At 44.5% G+C, this 19,730-nt stretch overlaps 1 protein-coding gene across 1 annotated transcript; it reads left to right on the top strand.

Annotated features, from left to right (window-relative positions):
* Nucleotides 1-1,028: 1,028 nt before the first annotated feature.
* LOC118575533 (cytochrome P450 2B1-like) lies at nucleotides 1,029-16,834 on the top strand. Its single transcript, XM_036176039.1, has 9 exons — nucleotides 1,029-1,199; nucleotides 2,985-3,147; nucleotides 3,272-3,421; nucleotides 6,756-6,916; nucleotides 10,113-10,289; nucleotides 10,734-10,875; nucleotides 13,065-13,252; nucleotides 13,424-13,565; nucleotides 16,653-16,834. The coding sequence occupies exons 1-9, from the start codon at nucleotides 1,029-1,031 to the stop codon at nucleotides 16,832-16,834; spliced, it is 1,476 nt and encodes a 491-aa protein (XP_036031932.1).
* Nucleotides 16,835-19,730: the final 2,896 nt, after the last annotated feature.

Raw genomic sequence — 19,730 nt, 5'->3', positions numbered from 1 at the left:
CTACATCTTTCTGCCAAGTCCTGAGAACATCCTAAAAACACTACTAGTTAGAGATCAAGCATTCAAACACGTGGAGGTCCTGGGAGATAGCTCACACTCTAACTATGGCACTTTGTAATTGGATTGTGTCATTATCATAGAGTGTGGTCCTCTGTGGGCATGTTCAGTCCCCTTTTTAGCTCTGTCAGTCTTAGTCACAAATGATTGCCCCATGTCATGTTATAATGCCAGCAGCAAATGCCTCACCAGACACGATGTGGTATTCCTGGAAATGATTTCTTTTAGAAGCACAAATTTAAAGTGCCTACTAATTATAACTTTCCAGTCTCTGGCATTCTGTCTCAGTAGAAAACAGAGTAAGACATTCTTAGCATAATGAGGTCAGAGTCTACAGGGGACAGAGACACTGTTAGAAAGAGATGGGTCAGTGGGAAGGTCAGAGAGCTCCACTTGCTGTGAAGCAGCCAGGAGGAGGATGTGATCACCAGTCCACAATGATCAGAAACCAAGAAGCTCCACACCACCACCACCACAACCACCACAACCACACCACTGCAACAGATACAACACACACACACACACACATACACACACACACATCTTGAGAATACACAAAAACACATACATGTCATTCACATAAGAAAAATCCCTTCACATATGCAGCACACACACACACACACACACACACACACACACACACACACACACAGAGGTCCATGCCTGAATCAATAAACAGGCAATACTGAGCTGAGAAATGCACACTCACACCTAGAAATCAAGATGTGTTACTCCCAATGTTCTTTTGTCCTGTGTATCTGATTCAAGTCCTTGACAACATCTATGGAATATGGAGTGAGCAGGTGACTGGCAGCCCAAGCAGGAAGTATGGGTGCTCACACTCCTGGACAATGATGAAATAGGAGGCGGGAACCACTCAAGTTGCATAACTAACTAGGTGGAGAGACATGCTCAGCATAAAAAGTCCTGCTGGAGTGTGCAGTGGAGTGGATGGTGATCAGACCAGGACCATGGAGGTCAGTGTCCTGCTCTTCCTTGCTATCCTTGTGGGCTTCTTACTGCTTCTAGTCAGGGGACACCCAAAAGCCCATGGCCACCTACCACCGGGACCACGTCCCCTACCCCTCTTGGGAAACTTACTACAGTTGGACAGAAGAGGCCTCCTCAACTCCTTCATGCTGGTGAGACATGCACAGTGGTTGTGTGGTTCTATGGGCTTAGCCCCATGTTTGCTCCTGGAGATCACTCAGCAGGATGAGGAAGAGACTCCATCCAAGCTGTAGCCTCAGGTGGGAAGGTGGCTAAGTGAAAGGTGAAATGCTGATTGATGATGGATTGTGCCCAGATCAACAGGCATGTTCTTTCAATGTTGGAATCATGTGGGGAACTGTGTTTGGTGTGTGAAAAGTGACAGGGGTGTCAAGGTGTTTGCTAAGGTTTTACAATTTCCCTCTTTGGTGCTTCTTTGTTCCAGAAGAGAAAGAAAGATGTCAGAGGCATCAACAGATAAAGTTTGCTTCTGCCAGCACAAGGGACTAGCCTGCCTTGTTCAGGAACAAAGGGGAGAAGAGGCAGATCAAGAGGTGGGGTAGGTAGGGAGTGCTTATCATTTATAAACACCATGGACCATTCCAGCAGCTGACCATGGCACCATCTTTACCAGTATTCACAGGGGAGATTTCATGTTCAATTACCACTTGTTTATTAATAATCAATTATCATCCTTGGCCTCACTTCCCATTTAGAAAGCTGATATAGTGGCAACAATCCCAACCTCCTGCTACCCATTCATTGTTAACACATCACCCATCTGGATCATTGGTGTAGTCATTTGTTTTTAACTAGCTTTTGAGACAAGGTAGCCCTACTTTCCCCAGGTTAATCTCAAACTCATGATCCTCCTTCAAGTTTTATATAACATCTTTGATCTGATATATGTATTGATAGTTCATTGTTGCAAAAGATTCCATATTGTGACTCAGCCTAAAAACATAAGTAGGTCAATATCAATTGTAGAGGTTTTCCTTAGCCTTGTCCCTAAACTACACTGGACACTGACTGTTTTCATAGCCTTTCGTTTCTTTTCTCTTTTCTTTTTCTTTTTTTAATTGAGACAGGGTTTCTGTAGCTTTGTGCCTTTCCTGGTAGCCCAGGCTGGCCCTGAACTCATAGAGATCCACCTGGCTTTGCCTCCAGAGAGCTGGGATTAAAGGCATGCGCCACCACTGCCCAGCCCCGTAGCCTTTCATTTCTATTTGCTGCATTGTAATCTAGAGTGAGGTAAAGGTCCAAGAGGATGAGTGGGTTATGTGCAAACATTGCACTGTTCTCTTCAGGGGCTTTCAGCACTGGAGTGTTGTGATATTCCTGGGATCAATTCCCTGTAGATGCCCAGATGGTTGCATTGTCAGGTATTTTCCAACTGTGTGTTCTGAAGTCATGACTCACATTCAGGTCCACCACTAGTGACTACCACTTTCCCTTTTCTGTTACTCAGGGGGTGGGTCCGCCATTTTCTGAATGTTGTCAGAATGCATTGGGCAGGTTGACTCTGGGTCACAGGAAGCAAGGTTCAGCTGGCCAGACTGAAGGGTTTGGGCATGGAGCTACCTCCATAACTGTATATGTTTTTTAGAGACAGATTTTATGTAGCTGAGGCTGGCTTCCAAATGCATGTTTAGCAAAGGATGACTAGTGATTCTCTGGCCTCTATCTCCATATTGCTTGATTATAAACATGTGTTGACCTTCATCCCTACTCTACAGTACTGCTGTACTGAACAGGAAGCCCAACCAATCAGCGCAGGCCCTGACTATGCAGACAATTAACCCTTCTAACTTCGGCTCCCAGAAGGGAAAGGGTGGTCATATGAGAGGTTCCTATTTTCCATTCTGTATGTGTTTTCACAGTGTAACAACATCATCTGCACTGACTAATGACAACCCTGGTGCCCTTATGCTTGGCAGTTTCGAGAAAAGTATGGAGATGTGTTCACAGTGCACCTGGGACCGAGGCCTGTGGTCATGCTGTGTGGGACAGAAGCCATAAGGGAGGCTCTGCTGGACCAAGCTGAGGCTTTCTCTGGCCGGGGCACAGTTGCTGTGGTTGAGCCAATTGTACAGAGATATGGTGAGATATGGGACAGGGTGGAGTGGAGGATGTGGTTCAGGAAGGTGGAGCCCGAGCTGTGGGGAAGGACTCAGGTTCTCTGAATTTTCAGTGTAACCTACCCATGCTTCCCCTACTTTCTTAGGTATGATTTTTGCCAATGGGGAACGCTGGAAGACCCTTAGGCGATTCTCTGTGGCCACTATGAAGGATTTGGGGATGGGGAAGCGGAGTGTGGAGGAGCGGATAAAGGATGAGGCCCGATGTCTGGTGGAGGAGCTGCAGAAATCCCAGGGTGAGTCTCTGAGAATGAACATAAAGGAAGATGGTGATACAGGATCTGAGTGCACAGCCAAAGAAAGACAAACAGACATATAACGGTAAATAAAAAGGGAGACAGACTGACAGACCAACACACACACACACACACACACACACACACACACACACACACACACACACTATGGGTAGGATGAGATATGGACACAGGTAGAAAGAGAAAAAAAAGGGTAGGGAAGAAACATGAGGTATATTGTGTACAAAATAACTCAGAAACATATACTGACCATAGCTGCAATGTTTCTTCAGAAAATCAGCCTGTGAATTAATTTTGTTTGTCAATTGGGTATGACTGGTGCATACTTGTCCTCTCAGAATTTAGAAAGTGAGGCACGATGCTTATGAGTTCAAGGCTAGTCCTGTCTACGTTGTGAGGCTCTCTTTTTGATGTGACTGTGGCTGAGTGAAGGTTGCTTCCAGCACCACATACATCAGGCATGGTCCTACACGTTTATATTCCCAGCCCTCTAGGGTGGAGGCAGGAGGCTGAGATTTCCAAGGTGACCTTCTACTGCATATGGAGTTCAAGGCCACTTTGGCTTATCCTTTGTCACTGTTACCCATCATAGTCTAATAAAAGACAAATGCAGACCCGAGGTAACTGAGAGGGAAGGGAGCAGGAGGAACTGCAGACGTGTTCTAAGCAGGGAACTGTGTTTCTTCCTTGTGGTTGTGCTGGTGAGCAGCAGTGAGCTCAGAGGCTGGTGGGAGTTTGACTCTGGGTGAACTCAGAGGCACCTCTGGGGACTTGAGGGGTCTTTACATCAAGGGCGTATTGGTGACATGACTGTTGTTTGCACCTCCATTTCTGTACACGGGACATTTGCCATCTTATTGACCTTTCTCAGGAGATCTGAGAGGTCAGTGCAGAGGCAGGAGGGAAGAAAGGTGCAGAGGCTGGGAAGAAGGACTGGAAAGAGCAGTCAGAGATGGAGGAAGCCAAAGGAAGAGAAGTGAGCTCTAAGGCTGAGAGTGAAGGTGATGAGCCCCAGGGAAGGACCTATATCACTGTCTGGAGGACCAGGCTCCAGGCAGCCCAGGACTCAAATGGAAATCCACAGCGTCAGCACACTGGACTGTTTTTAAAATCACCTTCTGGATGGTTTCCTTTCCTCTTCCTCTTCCTCTCCTCCTCCTTTTCCTCCTCCTCCTCCTTTTCCTTCTCCTCCTCCTTTTCCTCCTCCTCCTTTTCCTCCTCTGCCTCCTCTTCCTCCTCTGCCTCCTCTTCCTCCTCCTCTTCTCCTCCTCCTCCTTCTTCTTCTACTCTTCTCTTCCTCCTTCTCCTCCTTTTCATCCTCCTCCTCCTTGTCCTCCTTGTCCTTCTTCCTCTACTCTCCTCTTCCTCCTTCTCCTCCTTTTCATCCTCCTCTTGTTTCTCCCTCTTCTTCTTTTGGCCTCTACAGCTTGTATTCCCCAACGAAGTCTTTTAAGCAATACAAGCTTCACAATGTGGTTACGTTCAATTTTTAAAGTGAATGATTATAATGAATATAGGTAAAAACATGTTTTCAACTCACTTACATGATTAAAAACAGAGTCAACTTAATAACCCCATACATTATAACATTTTAGCAACTTGTTAAGATTAATAGAATATGAGAAAACAAGGACCGTTTGTTCTCATTCCACTCTTTGGTTGGCAGGCAGCATATTGCTGTTACAAAGAAATTATCAACTACTTTATTATCTATTCTTAAAGGTAATCTTATAAGGAATTTTAAAGAAGTCGCAAACCCAAACTTTTATACATAAAAAGCCAGTCAGTCAGCTGAACTTTGAATCCTCAGGATACATACTCATTTATCAATAGTATCTAATATCAGAAAATGGAGGTCAGGAATGGGTGAAAGGAATTAATTAATCATCACCTTTGCTCACCAACCAGATCTAGCAAGGAAAGTACTTCAGGTAGCAACAATCAGGCTGCTCTGTATTTTTTACCGTAGCCTAATGAATCTATACCTCAGCTGTGTGTCCTTGTGAACTTCAGATTGTTTTCTGGGGTTCTTCATCTTAAAACTATTCTCAGAGTTTATGGTCTTACTTGAAGTTATTAAGAAGTTTTGTTTGAGCTAATGGTGAACACAGAAAACTGTGACAGCATCTTTCAGCATTAAGAGAATTAGAGCCAGCCTGGATCCTGGGGACTCAATTGTTTCCCTTAATCATTATCCTGAACTGTGATCTAAAGCAGCTCCTCAGGTGAAAGTGATAGGCCTTAGCTGTAAAACTCATAGGCCCTAACTGTGTAACATTTCCTTGTCTTTGTTTTTATTCATCAAAACTCTGTATAAACTATCATTATTATTATCAACTTGACAGTATAATTTAGGTAGGAATCATTTTCATGACAATCCACAGATAAAAATGCCCATGAGAATGGTTCCCATGAAATAAACACACTACATCACAGGCAGGGGTGTCATCCCTTAACCCCCCCCCCCCCCGCAGATCCCAGAGGAAGATGGCCACAGAAACATGTAAAGGCACAGCAGAAGAAAAAGACATTCTGAGTTCCTGGGACTTGTGGCCTTGCCGAACCAAGACTGACCCATCAGAGAGTTTCCCCCGGTGGGCTGACACCTTGGACTCCAATTGCCATCTGTTGCTCCTCTGACACAGCGACCAGCAGATCTACATGGGATCAGTGACCACAGACAATCCAGGACCAGGGGGAAGGGCAATGGTGGCCCAATATTTTTGGATGAACAACAGCCCTCTAACCACCAGGGTCCATGACTGAACCTCACATATGAAGGTTTCAGGCAGCAGGTGCTGATGGCTTCTGGAACACCACAGAGCCCAGAAGTCAGAGAAGGGATGGCAGATTGGCATGCAGAGTGCAGGGCTTGTAAATTCACACAGGCATTCCCTGAACCCTTCTCTGCACCATTCCAGCCAGTGGGAGTTAGGTATCAGCTCAGAGTCAGAATGTTGTCCTGGGAGGAGATATAGGTTGGAGGCTGAATATACACACTCTTCTTTTCATCTTAGTTTTGTAGTCCCAACCATAGTTGGGACTTAGTGCCTTAGTGAAGGTAGACTCTCTTTTTTTGTATATGAGTAGTATCCCATTTTCTGTACAGTATTGAGGGAAGTTGAAAAAGTGATGTATGCATTTCTAAGTGAAGGGCCTGGACTCATATGTGCATCATATGTGCAAATGTGGTAGCCACTGTTGCTGTACTTTGATTACAGAGTGATGGGGGCAGCCTCACATGATGGGGCTGAAGCTAAATGTTCTATGGTTCCTCATCGTCTGACTCCTGTCCTGCATCCTTGTCCTCCAGGAGCCCCCATGGACCCCACCTTCCTCTTCCAGTGCATCACAGCCAACATCATCTGCTCCATTGTCTTTGGAGAGCGCTTCGACTACAAAGATCGCCAGTTCCTGCGCCTCTTGGACCTGATCTATCAGACCTTCTTGCTCTACAGCTCATTCTTCAGCCAGGTCAGTGGTGGGAAGAGAGGAGCATCCAGAGCAGAGGTAGGAAGACACTGCTCTGTGAGTGAAGAAGGGAGTGTCCTAGGGCTGGAAGAAAGGCCGAGACAGGATGGAGAGGAAAGGATGTTGAGAGCAGGATGCAGAGAGGGATGGGGAGCAGGGCAGAGACCTGAATGCAGAAATACAGAGCCATAGACACATTCAGAAAATGGTGATGTGGGTGATGCAGCTGGAGCTGAGAGGGTAGAGGACTTGGTTTTCATGCCTGAGGCTCAGACTGTATATCCTGCGTGTCATGGTACACAACCTATGCAATTCCTGCACATGAAAGTAGGGGATGAGAAACTCAGGGTGATCCTTAGCTACATATTGAATTTAAGGACAGTCTGGCATGAATGAGATCTTGTGTCCATAAAGCAGGACTCCCAAATTAAAACAAACAATGACAATTCAACACAGGGTAATGGGAGAGAGAGCAGAGGAGAGGAAAAGGGAGATACAGAGAAGGGCGAGGTTTATCGCAGCCTAGGAGAACAAGCTCCAAGGCTGCACACAGGGCTTGCAAGGAATCCACGGTGTTGTGAAGCTAAGACTTCTTTATCTGGGGAATTTTAGGAATAGGGAAAAAACTCACACCATGTTAAAGGTTACTTTCTTTATTCTCTTCCAATGAATCTCTCTTTCTTTTTTTCTACATAGCTATATATACTCAACATAAATCCTTCAGGAAATGTGAAAGTTATATTTGAAGGTCATATTTCACTTGATAAGAAACAGAATCATCCCTACAACAACATGCTTATAATAAATGTTAGCTTTCTAATTGGTGTAGTTGTAATCTGTAGCTGCAGCATAAAGAAAGAACTGGGTATTGTTATCTATTTACAGAGATAGACTTATAAAAGATTTTAGAACAGTTATACACCTAAACTATTGAAGAGTCTAAGAAAAATAAAATCATCAACTACCCTATATTTCTGAGTATAATAAACATTTTATGCTAACATTTTGTGATTGGGAGGCTTTCTTGAATTCTCTGTACTAGATGCTTTGGTCGGAACTAAGGTTTACCTGAAATATCCTATGATAATCCTACTTAATATTTTCCAAGGCACAGTGACATTAAATGCGTTTTAGTTCTTGAAATATATTTTTCTGTCCTGCGTGTAACTTTAGACCATAAAAAGGAAACTTGTAACTCTTTTTCACCTGTGAAATTTTAGAACACAACAGAAAAACTGTTAGTTGGCTGAACTTTGAGTTTTCAGGTGTATGCCTGTATCATAAAACTGAGATCAGGAATTTGTGCAGGAGTTAATCACTGGCCTATATTATCAGCCACATTTAGCAAGAGAGACTGGCATAGCAATTAGGTTTTTTGTACCTGTAACCTTGGTTCAATAAATCAGACAGCTGCTCTTTTGTCCTTGTGCATTAGACTGCTTTCCCTGGGAAATGTTTATCTTAAAACCCCATTAGTAAGGCACCTGGTCTAATTTGAAGTTACTTTGAAGCCTAAAACCAGCTAATAGTATGCAGCTATCTTAGTAGCTGGAAATACAACAGTTTTCCTGTGTCAGCCTGAGCTATGATATAAAACAGGTCCTAAGTATATGACAGTACTTGTGGAACAATAGGCCTAGTTATGAAAAAATATCCTAGAATTTATTCATCAAAATTATACAGCTTAAGAAGAAATCATCTTCATGACAATCCACAGATATAAATGTGCCCAGTAGATGGAATATATTCATGAAATGAGCATATTACAATTTAGGCAGTGGATGACTCCCAACCCCATATACACAGTAGCAGTAAGCATGCAGGGACACAACAGAAGAAAAATACATTATGGAGTCTGTTTTCTTTCAAGGCTTCCTTGAGTGAGACAATCCCATTAGAAAGTTGAACTACTGGTGGGCTGACACCTTGAATATTAATTGCCATCTGCTTTTGCTCTGACATGTCTATAGGGTACCAGCAAAGATTAGAGTCAGATTTAGAGATAAAGTTCAAAGCCATGAATGTGTATAGTGTACACTATGAGAGGGATTGTGTGTGTGTGTGTGTGTGTGTGTGTGTGTGTGTGTGTGTGTGTGTGTGTTTTGTATGATTCTTCATGAAATCTGGGGACCTAGAAGCAAGTGATGGTTTCAATGAGATTGGCCCACATAGGCTAGTGTTTGCATACTTGACATCCAGTTGAAGAGCTGTTTGGAAGGATTCGGATCTGTGTCCTTGTTGGAGAAGATATGATGCTTGAGATGAACTTTGAGGTTTCCAAATCCTATGCAAGACCTCATGTTCCCTCTAGTTCTGCCTGTCTGCCTGTACATCATGATGTCATTTCTCAGGCACATGCCTGTCTGCTTGTATATCACGATGTCAGCTCTCAGGCACATGCATGTCTGCCTGTATATCATGATGTCAGCTCTCAGGCTCATGCCTGTCTGTTTGTATATCATGATGTCAGCTCTCAGGCACATGCCTGTCTGTTTGTATATCATGATGTCATTTCTCAGGCACATGCCTGTCTGTTTGTACATCATGATGTCAGCTCTCAGGCACATGCCTGTCTGTTTGTATATCATGATGTCATTTCTCAGGCACATGCCTATCTTTTTGTATATCATGATGTCATTTCTCAGGCACGTGCCTGTCTGCCTGTATATCATGATGTCAGCTCTCAGGCTCATGCCTGTCTGTTTGTATATCATGATGTCATTTCTCAGGCACATGCCTGTCTGCCTGAACATCATGATGTCATTTCTTAGGCACATGCCTGTCTGTTTGTATATCATGATGTCATTTCTCAGGCACGTGCCTGTCTGCCTGTATATCATGATGTCATTTCTCAGGCACATGCCTGTCTGTTTGTATATCATGATGTCATTTCTCAGGCACATGCCTGTCTGTTTGTATATCATGATGTCAGCTCTCAGGGACATGCCTGTCAGCCTGTATATCATGATGTCAGCTCTCAGGCACATGCCTGTGTGCATGCTGCCATGTTTGCTGCCATGATGATAATGGATTAACCTTCTTAAATGGTAAGCAAGCCCTCAAAATACCTTTTTTTGGTAAGAAATACCTTGGTTGTGATGTCTCTTCATAGCAAAAGAAGAGTGACTAAGTTGGAGCACTGTCCATTTCCTGAGACCTGCTAGCTCCAGGTGGCCTCCTGGGTCCTTCTTTCTTACAGATGTTTGAGCTCTTCTCTGGCTTCCTGAAGTACTTTCCTGGTGCCCACAAGCAAATCTTCAAAAACCTGCAGGAAATCCTGGACTTCACTGGCCAGAGTGTGGAGAAACACAGGGCAACCTTGGACCCTAGCAATCCAAGGGACTTCATCGATACCTACCTTCTTCGCATGGAGAAGGTAAGTCCTGCATGCATGAGAGAAGTGATGGGTGAGAGTGAAGGCTGAGGATGTGAGCAGAGGAAGAGGGGGCAGAGGATGGGGAGGAGAGACAGGAAGTGGATTGGAGGAGATGCAGAAGCATCTAGAAATTGAAGACTAGAGAAAGGGAGGAGAATATGAAATAGGGAGGAAGAAGGCTGTGGAAGAAACACAGGGCAAGGGACAAAAAGCAGAAAAGACCTCAGAGGAAGAGAGAGCCTGGGAGACAAAACGTGAAAAATACCAGAGAACAAAGTCGAGAGAGGAGACAGAATAGAGAGCAAGGGACGTGATCAAGGACTGAGAAATGCTGTGTGGTCCATATAGTGTTTGACAGAAGGACAGTTCCCAGGATGTATGAGCATCTCCCTGTAAGGATCTGATGACTCCTGACCCTCTCTTCTCTTTCCCATCTGGAACCAGGAGAAGTCCAACCCACACACGGAATTCCATCACCAGAACCTCATGATCTCTGTGCTGAATCTCTTCTTTGCTGGCACTGAGACCAGCAGCACCACTCTCTGCAATGGCTTCCTGCTCATGCTCAAATACCCCCATATTACAGGTATGCCATAAGGTGCCATTTGGGGGGGGATCTTCTAGCTCCCTTTTGGCTGTGGAGATTTGTGTGGATGGGCAAGACATGGGCCTCTTACATCAGGATCTCTGAAGACTTTGTTTTACTTCTAAACTGTTTTGGGTGAGTGAACACTCAGCTGGCCCATTTTCTGTTATCACTTAAAGGTTGATCCATGCATGCATGCAAGCATCCATCCTTCCCTCCTTCTTCCCTTCTGTCTTTACTTCCATCCATTCACTCATCTTCTTATCCTCTTCTCCCATTTACCCATCCATCCTTTATCCATCCTTTATCCACCCATCCATTTTTCTAACCCTCCTACTACATACATATTCATGCCCATCTGTCATTGAGTCATTCATTTATTCATATACAAATGTTTTCATTCCTTAATCCTTCCAACTGGCCTTTGAATTTATTCTTCATGTATCCATACATTCCTCCATGTATCTTTTTAATGGCTCATTCATTTACCTGGGGTTTATTTATCATTCAATACCTGTGGTGATATATTGTGTACCCTAATAAACTTATGTGGGGATCACAGGACAGAGCCAGCCATCAAACTAGACACAGAGACCAGACAATGGTGGCACACACCCTTAATCCTAACTCTTGGGAGGCAGAGATCTGTCTGGATCTGTGTGAGTTCAAGGCCACACAGCTGAAAGAATCAGGCATGGTTGCACATGCCTTTAATCCCAGCACTTGAGATCTCATGCCTTTGCTTGGAAAGCACAAATGCCTTTAATCCCAGGAAGTGACATGGCTGTGTGGAGAATAGTATATAAGGTGTGAGGAGACAGGAAATAAGCAGCAGTTCAACTGACACCCTCAGGGGTGAAGACTCAGAGGCTTTCAATCTGAAGATTCATGGAAACAGGACTGGCTGAGGAGTTGACGAGGTGAGGTTGGCTGTGACTTGTTCTATCTGAGCTTTCAGCTTTCATCCCATATCTGGTTCTGTTGTTTTTTTTCCTATTAATAAGACCATTTAGCAATTCGTGTTAGAACTACCTATTTATTCCTATATTTACTCATTCATTCATTCACATATTCCTTTGTCGAATCTACATTTGCATGATTATTGGCTGGTTGTGTGCACTGATTTATTTATGTAGGAACCATTTATTGATTCATTAATTGTTTAATATAACAGGTAGAAGTAGAATACATATATCTAGGTTTTAGTTTGCTCATTTCTTTCTCTCAGCAATCTTTCCTTCTATTAACTGACTCATTCATTGCTCTGTTGACTTACACACTCACATTCTAAAGAGTTAGAAATGATTTGCTGTTCCTGTGAGTATGTCTGCTGCAGCTCATGTGTGGAGGTGGAAGGACAACTCTGTGTAGTTGGGCCTCTCTTGTACCTTCATGTGGGTTCTGGATGTCAAATCAGGCTGTTGTGATGAAACCAAATACATTTACTGATTGAGTCATTTGATGGGCCAACATACTCACCAACATATCCATATTTTGTATTCAAGTATGCATAGATTAATGTTCTTCCTTTATTTCTGAAGATATAGCCTCAGATTCTTAGCCTGGATTTTAAAATTTATTTAACTAATTGTTAACATTGTAGTTTCGCCTGCATATATGACTGTGATGGTCGACCTAGAGTCACAGACAGTGTGAGTCACCATGTGGGTGTTGGAAATTGAACCTGTGTCCTCTGCAAGAGTAGCAGTCAGTGCTATTAACCACACTGAGCCATCTCTCCAGCCCACTGGATTTTTAAACATAAATTCCATGCAAAAATGTCTGTCCCTCTGTCACTCTTTGTGTGTTTGTATATTTTTGTGTATGTGTATACATGAGTGATAAACAGAAATACAAATTATAACATTATGATACAAAAGGAGAAAATTCTTACCGTCTCCCTCTCCAGTCATCACTCCAGATGGATAGATTAAAAATAGCCTTTTGCTGTAGGTTTTCCCTTTTTCTATTTACAAGCAAGGTTGGAGCTTTTGAGAGAGACTCTACTAAAGCTCTAAGTGTGGCTGGAGAGACAGGTGCTTGAGGGAAGCACAGGTGTGTGTGTCCAAGAGTGCACTGTGTCTTTCTCAGCAGAGTCTACTTGCTCTGCACTGTTCCTATGCTGTTTGCTGTGCATTGCCTGAGTGATAGGGGGTGGGCCCTGTCTGTTCTCTCCCTTTTCTGTTCAGAGAAAGTCCAAAAGGAGATCGATCAGGTGATCGGCTCGCACCGTCTACCAAGTCTGGAGGACCGCACCAAAATGCCTTACACTGAGGCTGTCATCCATGAGATTCAGAGATTTTCAGATCTCTCTCCGATTGGTGTCCCACATAAAGTCACCAAAGACACTTTGTTCCGAGGGTACCTGCTCCCCAAGGTGAGACCAGCTGCCATTCCACATCTCTACTCCATGATCATCCTCCACTCTCCTCATTACCAACCTCAGCCTGTTTGTGGTTTCCTAGCAATTCTGTGTTTTTCAGGGACTGACTGTCTGAGATGGGAGTCAGGGTATGCTAATATCTTTGTTTCTCATAATGTCTCCTAGAACACTGAAGTGTACCCCATCTTGAGTGCCGCTCTCCATGACCCACGATACTTTGAACAACCAGACACCTTCAACCCTGACCACTTCCTGGATGCCAATGGGGCTCTGAAGAAAAATGAAGCTTTCATGCCCTTCTCTATAGGTGAGACCCACTTGTGCTTCCTCTCCCAGACACTAGAGGGGAGGCTCATCCTCCTGGACTCAGACAGGTCTAGGTCCCTGTTTACTGAGTCTGTTCCAGCAGCTTTGCCTGAAAGGTCCCATTCACCCTGGCTACAGTGCCATAAGAGCACTCTTGAACTAAAGGTACATTCTGACCATCAGGACTTTGGGGAATTATTTAAAAGCCTCTAAATCTGAGCAAATTCATTTTCTTAAGAAACAACAGCAAGAACAACTGACACCATCTATGAACACTGCTGTGAACTGGGTAGGATCTTGATGGCTGGGGAGGCATTGACTTTAGCTGTGAGCACTGGGGAGATGGGGCATGTTTTGACATGTTTGTCTTTTTTTTTTTTGTGGAGCTGAGAATTGAACCCAGGGCCTTGTGCTTGCTAGGCAAGCACTCTACCACTGAGCTAAATCCCCAACCCGACACGTTTGTCTTTGTGTGCAGTAAATACTCTGGCTTGGTAATTGTAATAGAAATCAAATTTAGTAGCATTTATTTCAGAAAAAATACATGATGGATAATATCCTGAACCAGAGATAGTTCAGAGTTACAGCACCCATCAGAGTCAGCCCTCAGTTTCTACAGACAATAGGGAGCTGGGCATGGACACACGGCTGGATTGTTGCCAGCTCTGCTTTTGCCTTGCTTGGCCATGCTGGCGTGGTTGGCAGCCTGGGGTGGGTCAACTGCCATGAGTGACTGAGACTTCTTCATTGGAAGATATACTCTCAAGTTGTCCATTAGTTCAGTTGCCTATTGTGTTTGGTTAGTTTGTTACATACAGAACCTGCCTCCAGCCAAATTTAATTCAGTTTTATGGACTCTATGTGATGTAAACATGGACAATTTGTGTTCAGGTTTTAACTTTTGGATAAGGGGCATTCTAGAAACAATTTCTTAGCCACTAGTTGTGTCCTCATGCTACAGATGGAACTTAGGGCTGAGTATGTGTTAAGCAAGTTCCCTTCAAATGAGCCCATACCTGTAGCCTCTCCATGGTGAATTCTAGAAGATTTCTCCTGCTATTCCTCCTCTCTGTTTTCATTCCCTCGCTGAGGGATTTCAGGAAAGTGTTCTCTTACTGAGCCATGTCTCAGCTAAGAATTGTCTAGTGTTGAGTGTCCAAGTGACTTCACTGACCCTGTGCTCAGTCTTGCTCCTGGCTCTGTCCACTAAAAGAGCCTTCTTTCATATTCGATCCTCATAGTTGCAGACGTGTAGGATTTGAGATAAAAGTAAATTGTCTGTATAAGAGTCCCATGTTTAGAAAGGCATGGTTGTGGGGAAAGGGGATGTGAGAAGAAGACATGGAAGAAACACATGACCAGATGTAGTTGGACAGAGGAAGTGGAGGGCTTAGGATGTTGGCTAGGAAGTTTAGAAAAAGCAAGCCAAAGAGAATAAATAGACCATAAGACATGTAGTGGTGGTTGGTACAGACACAGGTTCAGGGAGACTCCTGTGGAAAGCAAGCAACCAAACAACCTAACAACCAAACCAGCAAGCTAGGGATTGAGCTAGCAAGCCAGCAAGCTAGGGATTGAGCAAGCAAGCTAGCAAGCCAAAAAGATATTAGAACCAGAGACATGAATGGTGTCTGAATCGCCAGCTCCAGGCATGGGGACATTGGGTTGAGAGTGAGATCAGTCATTAAAAGCTGCTTTGGAAAAATTTGGGTCATAAAATCAGTTCTAGGAGAACTGTCTCAGAGAGATACTCCATGAATTTCTAAGTTCATGTTACTAAAGTTCAGGAAATGGAACACTCAAGGGATAGAGTGCTTTCCCTAGACACCCCTACGCAGGCATGATTTCCCAACAATTGGAGGGCATAGGGGTTGCTGGGAAATCCCTCTTTTATCTGGAGGCCTGAAGTGGTCAATTGCAGATTAAGACTCTCTGAGGTACAGGGCAGGGGGTAGAGCCTCTGCCTGGTCTTTCAGGCTCCCATTGCTCTGTGGTGCTCCATGCCCGAGGTGACTAATCATCAAGGCTCCTTATAACTCAGATAATCCTGCGGTTGCCATAGGCCCTTATCATGTGCCCCTGCCCATTCTCAACTGTGTGAACAATTGTCTTGAGGAACTTGTTGAAGTTCATTGATCACAAGCTGGAGAAACAAAGGAGGCAGAGAGGAAGAGGAAGGTGGAGGTGGGGATGGGTGACAGAGGGGACAGAGAGAAAGAAAGAAAGGTGGGGGTGGGGATGAGTGACAGAGGGGACAGAGAAAGAGAATGTAGGGGTGGGGATGGGTGACAGAGAGGACAGAGAAAGAGAGAAAGGTGGGGGTGGGGACGAGTGACAGAGGGGACAGAGAAAAAGGAGAGACAGAGAGGCCATGCTCTGTAGTCTATCAACCCCCTGCTTCAGTCTCCAGAGTGCTGCACTTCCAGGCATGTGCCTCCATGTCTGGCTCATATAGGACCCTTAACAGCATCCAGTTGTTAATCTAAGGGTCTTTGTAAACAGTACCTTCACCCCCAGGGCAGTCCTATGCGATGGGTACCAATCCCTCACATGAGCTAGGAGGGAACACTAAAGATGTTGCATTATTCATATGTACACAGATACACTTCATTCCTAATCTAAGTGCATTCTTACAGTTCTGGAACAAAGGACTCTGATAATCCAACAAAAGATGGAAATCTGTCAGAAGTGGCCATGAGACACCCACTAACAGTTTGTCCTGAATTTTATGACTAATTTATTGTGTATATGTTTGCAGGCATATACATGTGTGCTATAGTGGGTGTGTATATGTTTATATCAAAGGAGACTTCGGGGTTGGTTCTCTCCTTGTAACATGTGGGTCCAGGGGGTGAACTCATATCTTCAGGATTGATGACGGGCTCCTTTCTGAGCTAAGATGTCTCACTGGCCCTTGCACCAATTCTTTAAGGTTTTGGGAACCTTTTAACATTTATGAATTGCAGGTGAGGGTCAAACTCATTTGTATTCTTTGCAATGGCCTGAGTTGTCTGGTTGTGGGAGATGGGAAAGCCTGGAGGTTGTATACTGCCTTGGGGCTCACATGGCTCAACCTCTGTGCCCACAGGAAAGCGCATTTGTCTTGGTGAAGGCATTGCCCGCAACGAATTGTTCCTTTTTTTCACCACCATCCTCCAGAACTTCTCCGTGTCCAGTCCCATGGCTCCTAAGGACATTGACCTCAATCCCAAGGAGAGTGGCCTCGCCAAAGTGCCCCCAAAGTACCAGATCTGCTTCTTGGCCCGCTGACTGGGCTAAGGTGGCCAGGTCTCCCTGCTCCTGTTGAGATGGCCCCATCTTTCTGCCTCTGAGAAACCTGCTGGAAACCAGGCCCCCGGTTACTGCTCACTTCCTTCCACCTCACTCCAGCTTCTGCAAAGCTCCGAGATGTGTTCTTCTTCCCTGTGAATGGCACTGGAGAAATCAATCAAGTGCCTTTCTTGATGTGTGAGCAGAGAGATTTCTGGAGGCCACATCTCATACTGAGTCACTCCCAACAGCCACAGCCCCAGTATATCAGCTCCTGGAGAAACATGATCTATAGTGATGGAATTTGTATGTGATCTGAATTCTGTGTCTATAGACTTGCCTAATATGTATGGTTCACGTAAATAGAATCACATAGTGTGTGATCTTCTGTGTCTGGTGTCTTTTCTTCACACAGTATTATCGAGGTCCCTGGGCTTCTTTGCAGGCCACAGTCACAAACCTTCATGGACTTCTCTCATGAGCTTTCTCAGCCAAAAGCACAATTACCTTCTTTCCTGTGTTCTGCCAGCAGAAGGTGTGGTCCTGACTTAGGGTGGGTCTTCCTGCTTCTAAGAATCTGATAAGAAATCTCTCACAGTAGGCTTAAAAGCTTAGGTCTTAGTTGATGCCAGATGCAGTCAAGTCAACACTCAAGAGCAGTCATCACAAGGCCCAGTCCCTTGACTTCATGGTTACTTTTACATGCAACCTCTTGAATGTCTTGTAACTAAGATTCTTTTCATAGGGCTACTGGCTGCAAACTCCATCACATCCAGGCCAGGTTTGTAAAGGGACAATCTGGTGCCATTTTTCCTGATCCATTGTAAGAAATTGGAATAGCAAATGGCTATTTAATACAGTAGAAGTATTATCACTCAATAAATAAATTGCTCTGTAAAGTGACAAAATGAGTCACTCATTATACTTGTCCAATATTCAGCCACACCTAGCCTCTCAAATCTCTGTCACTCCCTTCAGATGACCTGAGTCTTCCAGACTGACTCAGCTCTGTGAGTCATCTGCTCTTGCTGTCTTGTCACCTTCTGACAGAAGTGTCTTGAGCCACCCTTTGAACAGTGTCCCCTGAAACTCAGCCTCTATACACCGCACTGCTGGGACAAGCAGGTGCTTGTGGGAAGTCATTTATTTAACATCATCACCTAGGAAGGTGTCTCTAGGCAGCCATTGGCCAATCAGCAGGCAGCTCTCAACTCTCCTCTGAGATTCTGAATTTCCACCTGAGTCACCAAGTTCCCTGCAGCCTGGGGAGAGTTACCAGGAGCTTTGCCAAGGCAGATTTATGGCTCACTCTCTTCCATCAACAACAGAAACAGGACAACAAACATAATAGTCTGTCTTCAAGAAAAAGAGGAGTGTTCTGCATGCTAAGGTAGGCTCATGACACTGTGGCTTCTGAATCTTGCTAGTCTGGATACTAGTGTGTATCTAGCTCAAGAACTGTCTCTCTCCTTGAGAATGGATTCTGCCTTTGCTGGAGGACATTTTGCAAACAGACCCATGAGCTTACTGAAATACTTTCAAGGGATGAGATGTGGAGGAGTTCAGGGTGAGGAGGCAGGAGGTGGGAGGAAGGAAGTGATGCTCACAGGCAGTGTTGTGAGTCCATGGTTCAACAGACATCTCCAAATCAGGATGGGAATTCTCTTTTTCCAGTCCTGTTGTGGCACTAGAGAAGCTTTTAGAATTCTTATGAGAAAGAACAGTTTGAAGGAAGGTAGGTTCTGGTAGACATAGTGTGGTCTTCATCCTGGAGAGCAGCATATGCATGTGTTAAGTCTGTGAAACATGTAAAGTTCAAAGCTGGGAAGTTTCTCAGAAAAGCTGGGACCAGGGCCCTCAGAGAAGAGCATGAGAAAGATGATCATGTGAAACCACAGAACTCAAGTTTGGGTTCCTCCCTGATGAGACCCAGCCAACACCGGGGAGTGTGATCCAGAGAGAAAGGACCCATCACTATGGTCAGCTTGTGAGGTCTGGGCCTTGGCTCTGCAGCTGATGGGGGAATATGGAGATACTGTCATGCTGCAAGCCACAAAAACATATGAGGTAGGATTTCCGCTGATTATGACAAGCTATACCTGGAAGAAGCCGAGGCCTTCCAGAGGTCACACTGAAGCTCAAGGAGCCTTGGTGATATCGGCTTTTGATTATTAGTCGTTTCCTACTATGAATTACTTATGTGCTATTGTAGCTTTACCGTTATTTATTGGGCACCGTTTCCCCTGTACTAATGGAATATTCAGATAACCTTCTGCACTGACAGCTATGCACGGGCAGAAGCCCTCTTCAAGCCTCCCTGTAATTATCATCATTGGCAGCATCTGGCAAGGAACATACCTGGATGGACAAAAGTATCTTATCAGAGATACCTCTGTACTCTCTAAGAACAGACTTAAGCATCCAGACTGTTTGAGAAGGCCTGGCAGATGTGCTAATTAAGCTTAACTTTAACCTTTCCAAAATCTTATCTCTAGTTTTAGATTTACCTTTAACAATTAACTCAGAGCTAAACCGTACTTACTTACATGTACATCTAGCTGTGATGGAAGTCGCTTAGCCAAGATGCTAAGGGATTGAGCACACTTCCTCCCCACCTTGCCAGAAACAGTGGGAGCAAATATAGCTTAGAGAGCTAAGAGCCAAAGGGATAAAAGGCAATTTTATTTTCAGAGCAAGGACTAGATGGAGAAGAGAAAAGAGAATGGAAGAACGAAATGGGTAAGAACTGGAGAGGAACTAGCTGATATGAGAAGAACTAGATTGAAGGGATAGAAGACAGTACTAGAGGAACAAGATGGAAGATGAGGAGGAGCCATGTGGGAGAAAACAAGATGAGGAAAAACGAGCTGAGGAAGGAGATGGGAGAGGAGCTGAG

This window comes from Onychomys torridus, unplaced genomic scaffold (genome assembly GCF_903995425.1).
Source record: "Onychomys torridus unplaced genomic scaffold, mOncTor1.1, whole genome shotgun sequence".
In the NCBI taxonomy this organism is placed as follows: Eukaryota; Metazoa; Chordata; class Mammalia; order Rodentia; family Cricetidae; genus Onychomys; species Onychomys torridus.
Note: the sequence above shows the minus strand (reverse complement) of the source record. Positions and strands in the feature narration are given on the sequence as shown.

Bases quoted from the DNA above. Each gene is read 5' to 3' on its own strand.
- LOC118575533 (XM_036176039.1), top strand. From the start codon at position 1,029: ATGGAGGTCAGTGTCCTGCTCTTCCTTGCTATCCTTGTGGGCTTCTTA. The intron at 3,148-3,271 runs GTGAGATATGGG...CTACTTTCTTAG, and splicing joins GCCAATTGTACAGAGATATG to GTATGATTTTTGCCAATGGG. The intron at 13,253-13,423 runs GTGAGACCAGCT...AATGTCTCCTAG, and splicing joins GAGGGTACCTGCTCCCCAAG to AACACTGAAGTGTACCCCAT.